This window comes from Pipra filicauda, unplaced genomic scaffold (assembly GCF_003945595.2).
Source record: "Pipra filicauda isolate LSUMZ 115617 unplaced genomic scaffold, ASM394559v2 scaffold120_size2142806_pilon, whole genome shotgun sequence".
In the NCBI taxonomy this organism is placed as follows: Eukaryota; Metazoa; Chordata; class Aves; order Passeriformes; family Pipridae; genus Pipra; species Pipra filicauda.
Window position 1 is genome coordinate 439,517 of NW_024103663.1, and position 12,151 is coordinate 451,667.

At 55.7% G+C, this 12,151-nt stretch overlaps 1 protein-coding gene across 5 annotated transcripts in view; it reads right to left on the bottom strand.

The window, feature by feature from the left end:
- RAP1GAP2 (RAP1 GTPase activating protein 2) overlaps nucleotides 1-12,151 on the bottom strand; it is a 56,077-nt gene that overhangs the window by 20,299 nt on the left and 23,627 nt on the right. For 3 of the 5 annotated variants that reach the window (XM_027751626.2, XM_027751629.2, XM_027751632.2), the window contains one exon: nucleotides 2,056-2,140. In XM_027751626.2, the coding sequence (XP_027607427.2) occupies nucleotides 2,056-2,140 (85 nt within the window). Of the gene's footprint in view, nucleotides 1-2,055; nucleotides 2,141-9,683; nucleotides 9,803-12,151 lie in introns of those variants that run through there. The other 2 variants (XM_027751631.2, XM_027751630.2) reach the window with 1 other exon arrangement.

The window sequence follows — 12,151 nt, forward strand, 5'->3', positions numbered from 1 at the left end:
CTCACTGTGCTGGGCTTTTGCTGCAAACTGAACCTGCACTGGTGTCTGCAATGACACCAAAGGCAGCCCAGAGTGGGCAGCACTGCCCTGCCACCTTCACATGACAAACTTTGTCCTGGGTCATGAGTTTAGTGGCGTACCCCTATGAACAAGGAGCACTTGGAGAAGTTGCAGCTGGCAACTTCTGGCACTGACAGTGACCAGTAAGTGCCTGCTTCAGAGGTTTACAAACAAAATGACATCCAGAATAACCCTGCACCAGGCGGGAGCTGCCATGGATGGAGGGCAGCGAGCAGAGCTGTGCCAGTCCTCCTCCCCAGCACTCCCCTCCACACGTCACAGCACTCACCAGCAACCCGGGAAGAAATCCATTATATCCATTACCTTCTTGGCATCACCCCCCGCCTGCATCGGCCGCGCAGCCACGGCTGCTGCCGCGGCAAGGCTTCCTCACGGGCACCCGGCAAGAGCGGCCGAGCCCGGCCATCCCTGCCCGGCCCCACACCTCCCCTCGTTAATGTTTCCCCAAGCCAGAGGCACACCGGCACGGCTGCCTTGTTATTTCAAAGGGTGGCTCCCCTGGGAGGCAAAGTGCCCGGAACAGGTTGGGCAGGAAGCAGTGAGGGTTTGCAGAGGACGGGCAGGTGCCTGCTGGGATGCAATGCAAAGCCCCACGACGGGGATGCACGGCCCCATGGAGGGACTCATGGCCCTGTGGCAAGATGCACTGTGCCCCTCAGGTGGACACTCTCCTGGGAGAGTGGCAGGAGAAACCGGACACTGGGCAAGAGATAGAAAATCCCTCTCTGCCTGGAAATCTGTATGCACAAAAAAGTCATAGCCCTTCTAAAGGAGCTGAATGAATCCTAGATGTAAATCCTCTCAGAGTCAGTGCAGGACAACCCAAGCTGCTGGCTCAGGAGCTGCAGAATAGGCACCTGCACCAACAGGGCCTTCCCATCCCAGCAGCACCAGGGAGGAGGCAGAACAAGCCTCTTTGGCCAGAATGCCTGCATGGCTCTGACAAAGCACAGGCAGTCTCAGCTGCCAGTGACTTGCTCCTGTCCCAACACCCATGCCTACCCCCATCCCTCTCCGTGACACTAAGCCTTGCACAGATCTCTGGGAAGCACCTTAGAGTCTACCAAGAGCAGGGCAGAGCAGGATGAGAACCAAGGACTTCGACTCAATGCACTCATGCTGTGCAGCATCTCATGGCAGGCTCAGCTATGCCAGGGCCAAGTGACCACCCACATCCTCCACACTGGCTGCCACTGGAGAACCCAACTGAGTCCTGAGAACCAGGTCTCTGCCTCCCAGCCACAGCCACAGTCACCTCAGCTTTCCCTTCATCAAGCTGATGGCTCCTTGATCCCTGACATCTCCTGTCCCAGGCACCTTGAGGTCCATCTCTTAAATATCAGCAGATATGTCCCAACCTCTGCCTGCCTCAGACCAATGGCAGCGGGACCAAAGTGGCAGCAGGGGCACTGGGAACCTCCATACAAGGAGGCACACAAACAAACCCAGAGGCCCACAGACAACTTCCAGCCTGGAAAACACGTGGCTTTATTTCTGTTTGGCACCTCTGGAGTTCCCTATGCCTGGCACAGCTTGGCAGTGGCCAAGTGGTCCCTGGCAGGAAGGAGCGGTGGGTTGGCCCCTGCAGCAGTGCCGGCCAGGGATGCACCGTCTGCCTCGTGCTGGCACAGAGCCACCCACCACAGTGCTTGGGGAGGGTTACTGGAAGGAAAACAGCACTGGAACTCAGCACCCTGCTCGTCATTACTGCTCGCGATTGCATAACGTGAGCGGCGGCGCAGGATGGGCCGCTGGCACACAGGCCCTGCCGCCGTGGATGGAGGGATGGATGGTGTCGGAACAGGCTGCCGGCTGAATTCCAGAAACCACCTACTGCTGCTCCTGCGGGAACAGCCCTAATCCGTACAGCTGCTGCGTTGGAAGTGCCGTTCCTCACCAGCCTGGCTTTCCAAAACCGGCGCCTCGGCTGGACCGCGCGCCCACGGCCCGGCACCGCGGTGCCCCTGCACTCACCTTCATGGTCGGGGGGGCGGTGAGGGGGGGTGACAGGGGCCGCTCCGGGACGGTCACATCCGTGCTGTTCAGCAGCTCCTGCTTCCTGGAAAACCAAACACAGGCGTGTCAGCTCTCCCCTGCCCAAGCCAGCATGCAAGGCAGGAGATAAGGGTTATCTCCCTTGGCAAAGCCATGGCATGTGGCTGCCTGTACAGTAATATCTGGAATCTGAGAAAAAACCCAACAGACGGTCTTAGAAAGCGATAAAAGTAACCAGAAAAGCCCCGTGCCCAGGGCAAGCTGTGAGCCCTCTCTGCCCCTTGGTGTGGTGCTGATGGTGCAGGGACAGCAGGGCTGGGTTCCTATGACAGCCCATGCCCACAGCTTCCCTCCCTCCAGCACCTTCCCTACCATGGCAGAACCTGTGGCTTAGCAGCCTTCTGGCAGCAGAGAAGGCTCCCAGCTCCGTGACACCCAGGGACACCCTGGCTGGTTTGGAGGCACCCAGCCAAGGGCCCCTTTGACAACAGGGCACCTGGCACAGGCACTGTATTTGGAGGCAGCAGAAGCATCGTGACGGTGCGAGATCCCAGGGAAGCAGGGAGCAGACCCCGTGCCATGCACAAAAGCCCCCTAAACCTCAGAAAGGCATGGCCTCAACTCTCCACTCAACAAAATCCCCACCCCTCTCACCCGGCAGTTCCCGGGCAGGCAGCCACGCCATCACACAGCAGCACTGCCAGATGCTCCTCGGGGAGTCAGAAAATCTGAGATTTAATTTAGTTTCCTCTCGTCCCTGCCAGGTTAGTCCTGCAGAAACCGGGCCAAAATGTCCAACTGTTTATCTCGCCATAACGAGGTTTGGTTCCCATGGCAGCCCGCCCCGGGATGGCTCCGCACAGCGTGCACAGCAGCAGGCACTGGTGCCCGCTGGGGCCCTCTCCAAAACACGTAGCTCCTGCCAGAGGGTGCACACCTGACCTCTGGAAACACTGGCCCTCACTGCCAGCCCCACCATCCTGGGCCCTGCCCTCCCACTCACACTGTCCTCTCCTCCCGGGTCCCAGCACCTGTGACAGCAGGTGACAATCACCTGCCGGTCATGGGGGAGGCTCGGGTGGCTGCAGCCCCTCCTCGGCAGGGCCCTGCATCACAGAGAAGGCGGGAGATGCTGAGGGGGTGAAGTGGGGATGAAGCAGAGAGGCAGTGGGGATGCTGGGAAGGCAGAATGGGACCAGCAACACTGTGCCCCTCAGAGCCACAGGGCACTGGGGGCTGCGGCACCGCTTGGGCTGTGCCAGCAGTGCAGCCACAGCCAGAGCACCTGAGAGAAACACTCATCAGGTTGTGTCCAAACGTGAACCCAGACCAAGGACTGATGTTTCACATTATATTAAACCAAAATACATCTTCTTTCATTTTTTTTTTTGTCTCAGAGCAGGTTAAATTTACATTGTTACACCTCTTTTGAGCTCTTGGCATCTTCCAATTTTTCCACGCAAGAAATGAATTGAAGCAATGTGGGGCAATAGCAGAATTTCTCTCCTGCCCACCCATACTGTTTATCTAGCTCCTTCCCTCTCTGCTCTCCTCAATCTCACCATGACTCCACTGCTGAAAAATGCCGAGGATGACAGATTTTCCCTGTTTGCTCTTTGACTTTCTAGGACACTAAAGCACAGCCTGATCTGGAGCAAACCACTCATCCTCTGCTCTCCTTGCTTTGAACCCTGAGCTCTGCCTGATTGCACTCAGCTGCACAGCGGCCTCAAAGGCATAAAAAGGATACGACTTTGCAAAGATTAAAGTTATAGGGATGCGCACAAATAATTTGATTTGATCTGGGATTTGTAGTGGGTTGCCATAGCATCGTATTCTAAGTATTACAAAATCACCCAACTTAACAACACGTTCCTCTGTCACATGCTGGCTGCTTCTTTGGGGCCAAACTGCTGGAACTGCTCCTACAGTTCTGGGAGAGCAAAACAAGCCCATCCTCAACCACCACTTGGAACTGGCCTCCACACTGGGAATCTGTTATGTTGAAGTCCAACCACGGACGCCAGTGATTCAATCTGCCATCAGCACCGAGGTCAAGGGCTAGTGGCCCATTTCCCAAACAGATTACCCTCACAGAATGATAAATGAATCATGAGGAAGATTAGCATGTCTTTGTCTGTGCACCAGGCTACAATCCAAGGATCCCCCAGCGCCATCAGGGGCTCTCAGCCCCACACTGAGACACGGTGCCCAGCTGGCACTGAGAGTACAAGTCTCTGCAGAGCCCAAACCACAGCAAAGGTCACGGGTGCCCCTGCCAGCAAAGACCGGGGCTGGGGATGCTGTGCAGCTCACCCTGCACTCACCTCTCCCTGGCACCACGGGAGACCGGCACTGACAACACAACCAAAGGTCACAGTGCTGTGCTTGCTCCCCACGGGGGCACCTGGTGCCCAGCAGGCAGCTCTGCCTGCCCCCAGTGCCCCTGCACCCACCCTGGCCATGGCCACAGCCAGGCACCAGTGCACAGGATGGGTGAGAGCAGCCTCCAGAGCCTGCTGGACACCCGTCTCCAGAAGGAAGCACAGGCATCGCTTTAGTAATTTTATTTCTTTGTTTTTCTCATTAGGCAAATTAAGAGAGAAGGAAAAGAAAGAATTAGAATCCTGCATACTTAGTAAATCTAATTAAGGAAATACCTTAATGCAGTTATGCAGGGCTGACTGCAGGGGTTCCTAACGGAGACTGAGATCAGCTCTGCCATCCTGGCATGGTCCCATCCAGGACCCAGCTGTTGCCAGCTCCCAGGGAGGCAGAGCCCACCAGGCCGGGGCTGCTCCCCTGGCTCCTCCCAAAGTGGGAGTAAATGGGGATTTTTCACCCCATTTCGAATACATAGGCACTGGCAAGCTCCTAGCAGAGTGAGGGTAGGTGAGGTCTTTCTCTTTAGAGCGTCCCTGATCACAACCCAAAAGTACTTTTAAATTCATATCCTAAATTGGGTAAACCTCACTGACATACTGAAATTCTGATTAAAAAGTTCTGTTGAACACAGAGCCGGGGCTGCCTGAACCCCCAAAGTGTTCCCAGCCAGACCCTGACTCCAAGTGCACACTTCCCTCCCCCTCTCTCAGCCCAAATCCTAATGAAAAACTCCTAATGCATCCCACCTTCTCATTTTGTCCATCTGATTTCCCAGATGGGCTCTAAACTGACCCAGTACGTTCATATAAATCACACACGGGAAGGGGAGATATCAATGTAGTACCTGACACAGCGAAGTGCTCCACAGCAAACAGTTGGCTCTACCTCTGTCACACTGTGTAAATGAGGCAGGAGCAGCCCAGGTCACCCTTATGCCTACGCTTAATTCCACACATCAAACCTGGCCTAAAGAAGTGCCAAACTCCTGCAGCAACAAGTTCTGCCTGTCAGATGTTGCATCCTTGAGAAGGTCAGCAATGACTGTCCTGTAAATTAACAGCCTCTATTTCTGGACTCATCATTTTTTATTCTTGATGGGCATTACCTTGCCAGCTGCTTCCTTTTTAGTTTATTTAATATTCCATTGCCAGTCTCAAGTTTTCAGAGGGGACCATGCTTCCATATTGTTTTCCATCCTCCCCCTACCTGAGCTCAGCCCTGCCCACAGCAGGCGGTGGGAGTGGGGAGCAGGCTGCTCACCCTCCCTCTGTGAGGGCTCCTCTCCATGCCCCACACGGCTGGGACTGACCCCAGGACACAAGCACCTGCCGATACCCCAGGCAGAGCAGCAGGGGCCAGGGACCCTCGGCATCTGCTCACAAATTGCAAAAAAAACATCCAACCAAAACCGTGGATTTTTTGCAACACAGACAAGGGCACCTTGATGAGGGTTTACACCTGGAAATCTGCAGCGAGTGCCTGAACAAAGCACCTTGCCCTGACTTTGAGCAGCTCTCCACCCAATCCCAGGATGCCAAGCAAGCAAGATCTCGCTGCATCATCACTCATCCCAGGGAGGACGTCAGCAGAGGACACGCACTGCTGCAGGCTTCCACCAAAGTCAGACAGCCCCAAGGCTCCAGAACCCCCCCAGACCCAGGCTCCAGAGCCCCCCAACAGCTGGGCTCCTGCCCGAGCAGCCAGTGCTGAGGAGCTGCCAGAGCACTGGGCAGAGCCCCTGCCATGGAGCATTTTCCCTAAAAACTGATTTACCTTGTTATGTCCTGGCTCAGGATGGCCCTGCAGCGTTACCTTCTCATATAGAAGCCTCAGAGTCAGCAAAAAAAAAAAAAAAAAAAAAAAAAGTGCGGCATTTTCTGGTCCACATTTCTTGCAATGAACTACATATTTGCAAACTGCCAGCCTGCACCTGCACACACACAGCATCCCCAGTGCACCATCCCCGAGCGGGACCACAGCCAGCTCAGAGCAAGGGAATATTTAACTGCCAATGGGGTTGGCTTTAATTCCCCCCAACAGAGAACAAACATTGAACAGTTCTGAGCATCCTGCCCTTGTGCAGGCAGTGGATCCTTGTGGCCTGCACTGGCCATGGGAGTCCCAGCTGCCTCTGCTGGCCATGAGGGTCCCCTGCCCACACTGGCTGTGGGGTCCCAGCTGCCTCTGCTGGCCGTGGGGGTCCCTGCTGCACCATGTGTTGCCCATCCTGCTTGGGGGGATGGTGAGAAGCTGACTCCTGCTTTGTCTGCACCTCTACAGCCACTGGAATCTTTCCAACTGGCCAAGGACTTCTCACTGGGCCAAGCCAGGACAGTAAGGTTTGATATGCAAGTAATGGTAGGAAAAAGTTTTTATCTTTTACAAAATGTGCTGCCTGCTTTCCCTTGCAGAAGCAGAGAAAGTGGAGATTTCCTGCAGATCTGAGTAAATCAGCCAAGGCACATGCAGACGTTTTCAGACCAGAAGGCTCGTCTGATCCTATTCCTGCCAAACCCGAGCCAGGAGCCTCAGGCAGCCGTTTCCGAGCTGATTCAATAATTTGCAAATTGCAGAGAACAGCTCCCAGAAACCTGCATCCCTGAGCACCATGGGACTGGTGCCAATGGGCAAGGGGAGACTGTGAATGGAGGGGTGCCCCACACTGAAGCACCCATCCACCAGCTTTACTCCACGAGAGGACAGCCACCATTGCATCACCTCACTTGCACGTAGGACATTCAGGAAAATTCTTTTAGATACAAATACAGTCCAAATTCCAGATTTCCAGAGCAGAACAGGAGCCAGGAGGAGCCCACAACAGCAGCCACCCCCCAGGGCTCCCTGCTGCTCCCCTCCCCTCAGCAGGGGAGCCATAGGTGGCAGATTGCAGGTGAAGGAGCAGGTAAGCACCACCCAGCTCTGTGAGGGGAGCCTGGCAAAGGTGGTGTGTTGAGCTGCACTTTGCTGGGTTGCTAACAAGAAAGGGACATGGGCCACCAGGGACTCTGCAGCTGCCACTGATCCTGCCAGGCTTGCATATGGCTCATGGAAAGCAAAATTCAATTGCAAATGCAGAACAAAGACCAAATGTAGGAGGAAAAAAAAGCAAATAGGAGCAGGTGGAGGAACTGAGTCCCTTTTGACGATGCCGCTAGCAGTCCTTCCCTTTTCCTGCAGATTATGTCACTTTGATGGCCCTGGCAGCTTGCATAAGATGAAGCAATCACCGTAAAGCACTGCTTGAATTCTTGCAATCACTCCCATGGAGGTTCCTCAGTCCACAGCAGACAGGAAAAAACCTCCTCAGGGTCTTGTTCTCCCCTTGAGATGTCTGTGTGATTCTTGCTGTATTCAGTAAACCCCGCAGCAAGAACTGCACTGAGACAGTTTGTGCACAACATGATGCTGGGAAAAAAAATAAAAATAAAAACCAGACTTGCACATCATGAGGCAGATTCTTGTGCAAGTTCAGAGCGAGGTTTTTTCTCAGCCCTCCAGTGTCATGCTCAGCTCATTCATAGAAACCTGGTACCTGGGGGAAAGACAACTCTGGGAAAGTCTTTCTTGATGTGACTGGTAAAGCAGTCACTGGCCTCAAGGCAAACGCAGGATGGCCAACAGGTTTCAGTGGGGACAACATCCAGAGGAGCATTTGGACCCTTCTGGCAGCACACACCTCCCCGGCACTCTGACAATCCAAACACACAGCACATGAAAGTGGGAGAAAAGACTGCAGGCTGCCCCCCAAAAACAGCCAGCCCCTCTGTCCAAAACTTGCTGGTCCATAGCCAGAGTCCATGGTCCACAGACAGAACTATGGCAGGGCTGGGCCTGGGCTAAGCAAGACAAAACCCAAAGGGGCAACAGCAAGGACAGGAATGGTCAAGCCCACCAGTGAGCCCCAGTGCAGTCCCCACACCCCACGTCCCAGCCTGTGAGGGCATGAGGTACAGGGATCCCAGTCATGGCTCAGCTTAGGTGATAATCCATCACTGCTGCTCACTCAGGGCAGTCAGAACCTGCAGGTGTTTATTTCCATCTGGTCAGCTTTGATGATCTACCTAAAACCCCAGCAAGGGAGAGAAAAATATCCCAAAACAACAGTGACACGTGAACTCCCTGGGAAGGCCACTGTTCAGTCATTAAGGCATCACTGAAACTCTGCTCTCAAGGGCACCAGCTGTCCAAGGCAAAGTCCCTACGGCAGAAGCACCAAAAAATGGGGTATGGACCTGCAACCCACAACTGGGAATGGACTAAAAGCTTCCTTCCCCATTGCCTTACTCTCATTTTTCATGTTCATAGATTAGGGAGTGGGAGGATACTTTACAATAAAGATTCTAAATAATCGATTCTTCATTCATATGGGTTTGGTATAACCTCATAAACTGAACCGAGAAAAAAGAAATAAACAAAAAACCCCTCAGTCTGCAGGAGTGCCCACATCACTTTCACCCCAAACCAGAGGTACACACACTGTGAAGTTTGGGTATATATTTCTGGCTATGTTTAACACCGAAGTTGCCAGAGCAGCAGAGTCCTGGAGAACTCCCTGCCCGGGGCAGCCCGCACAGATCAGCGCGGGGTCAATCTCTGATGCCAACAGCAACTCCCGTGCAAAGCGGGGGGAGAGGAGCCCGCGGAGCAGATGCCAGCTCGCACAGTACTGCAAACAGGCCATTTCCTACGGCACAAAGTTGAACACGAAGTACAGCCCGTGGCTTCGGCAATGAAAGATGAAACCATTTGTCAGCTGTTCTCGGAACAGACAAAGCTGCGGAGCCGAGTTACAACAGTTCTGCCCGCACGGGAGCCCTGCGGACCGCGCTGGTCCTGCCGGGTCTGCAGCAGCAGCAGCAGCAGCAGCGGGTGTCGGGGCTAACCCGGCTCGAGGAGGCTGGAACGCAGCCCCGCACACACGCACGGACACGCGTCCCGAGCGGCTCACGGTTATCCCGGTGTCCGGCTCCCGGTACCGCCGCCGGCACACAGCGCACACCGTGAGCGGGTCACTGCCCTCCCGGTTCCCGTTGTCTGGTTCCCGGTACCGCCGCCGGCTCACAGCGCACACCGTGAGCGGGTCACGGTTATCCCGGTGCCTGTTTTCCAGCTCCCGCCGCCGGCACACACCGCCCAGAAGCTCCATCCCCGCTCCCGCCGCCGGCCCCGAGCCCCCGCGCAGCCCCCGGTACCGAGCGCTCCCCGGTTCCCCGCGGTGTCACCTTCTCTCGCTGCTCTGCCGGGAGCGGTGCAGGAGCCCGATCAGCACCACGGCCGCCCGCACCCCCGCGCGCCGGGACCGCGTCCTGTCTCCCGCCCGGGACATCGCCGCTGCCGCCGCCGACCGAGCCCGGCACCGGCGGGGGCGGCGGCGCGTCCACGGCCGCGACCGCCCCCGCCCCGCACCGCCCCGCGCGCGCCCCGCGCGCTCCCCGCGCCGCCGGTAACGAGCGCGGGGCCGGTAACGGGGCCGGTAACGGGGCCCCGCGGGGAGCGGTGCGGAATGGCGGCAGCTCGGCACCCCTTCCCCCCGGGCCGTGCGGGTGTGTCCCCGCGGACCCCCGGACCGGCTCTGCGGGGCGACGGGGGCTCTGAGCACGTCAAGGGACCGGGGACCCGACTGTCCGCGGTGGAGCCCCGGGGTCGCCCCCGCTGACGAGGCCCCCACTGCCGGGGCTCCTTAAGGGATGAAGTGCCAGCACCGCCCCTTCAACCTGCACAGCAGGAGGACTTTCTCCTGCCCCCAGATGTGTCCCTTACTGCAGCAAACCCCCGCGGGACCCCCCACGCTGGTCCCAGCCTGACCCTAACCCTAATCCCAGCCTGACCCTGCAGGGCCAAGCATCTCTCCCCACTGAGCCCAGGCCACAGCAGCGGGACAGCACAAGCCCTCCAGCCTGTCCCTCACACCAGGAGCTGGCACACAGCTCCCTCCAGGAAATGAGAGTTATTTCTTTTATTAAGTAAACTGTAAATGATCTACTTCTCACCTCAGAACCTTTCCCTGGAAGCCTGTGTTGCTGTGGTGATAAAACACTCGGGTCCCTCTGCCCCCCTTGTCTCACCTTCCTCCTCTGCCAGTTTAATTTTCACAGAAATTAGGCACAGGACAAACTACAGCACTTTGAGCGAGCTCCTTGTCTGAGGGATGAAAGCACCATCCATGCTGCCAGCATGTGGGAACATACATGAGAACATCCCACCCAGCCCAGGACAGGACACTGGTCCCTGCCCAAAGCCCACTGGTGTTCCACATCCCTGCAGCCACCCAGAATAGTCGAAACAATCCTCCTGCATTTGGTCAAGCCCATGGAAGCATTCCCCTGGGTGGGTTTAACCAGCCTGGCCTTAGAGCAGGGAGGGCAGAATCCTGCTGGCAGCAGGGCACCGGGCCCCTGAGGGGCTGCTCCACAAAGTGTCACAGCTGGCATGCCAGGGCTTTGGGGCTTCCCTGCCACAAACACGAGCCTGGTGGGGGCCACGCACAGGCTGCAGATGACCACAGCCACCATCCACTCAGGTGGGACCTGCAGCAGCTCTTAGGCAAAGATGGGGAGAACGGCCCCCTGCTCCCCACCCACAGAGCAACAGCCCGGCATGGAGCAGGAGCTGCCTGGAAACCCCCAGCTGGAGCAGTCAATCATTAACAGCACATGGGGCTCCCCTGGCAAAGCCTGTAATTAATGTGTTTGCTCAGGAGAAACAGCTCACAAGAGGCCACAGACCACATCTGGCAGGGAGCAGCCGTTCCTGCTGCCTTCTCCTGCCTGTCACCCTCCTGCCTATCACTCCCCTCCCCTGCCTGCCATCCTTAAGGAGATCAACATAACCTCAGTTCTGACCATTTCTATCTAAATATTTCGGCACAATCTCTAATCAGATGGATTCTTTAAATTCAACCACAACCCCCATCATCACCGTAATCTCTTTCAGCATCCTACTGTAAGTCAGCTAAAAACGGACGTGATGTTATTTTTGTCAACACACCACATGAATTCACCCCAGATGAACCAGACAGCGGTTCAGTGTCACCACAGCACCCATCCCAACCTACACTGTGCATGTAGAGCTCTCCAGAGAGTCAAGATCCAAACATAAACCCAAGATCAGTATTTCTGTGTTTCACCAGATCTCGAGATCCCTGGGGAGGCTGAGGCAGCAGCACTTCCAGCAGACAATTGTCGAGGTTCCCACTTCCCCACAGGGAAAAACCCAGCCCATTCTCCAAACACCCCAAAATGCATTTCTGCCTCCTCAGAACAACATTCAATGATGCCAAACTGTGAGTGGTGGTGAGAGAATGCGAGTGGGTAAGAGGATTAAACCTGGGTGCTACCTGCACCCCACAGCAGGGAAGAGCCCTTCACTCCCCTGCCAAGTGTCTCAATAAAGTTTTTGGTGGATCAACAGATCTCTTCCTGCAGAAAATATCTGGCTGCTTCCTTTCAAGCAGAAACCATCACTGTCAATTCTCTCAGGCACAAAAAAAGAGAAAGAAAAAGAAATTAGGTCCCATTTCCCTGCCAAATTACACCAATTCTCCAGCACCTCATTAGCTTCCACTTAATGGAGGGGGAGGGGGGTTAATTTTAAACCTTTTACCTCTCACATTAAACAGGCAGATTCGAATTTCATTGAGTCTCTCTCTCTGGAGACATTTTCCACATCTCTCCTCCCCTTTTCCAGGCAA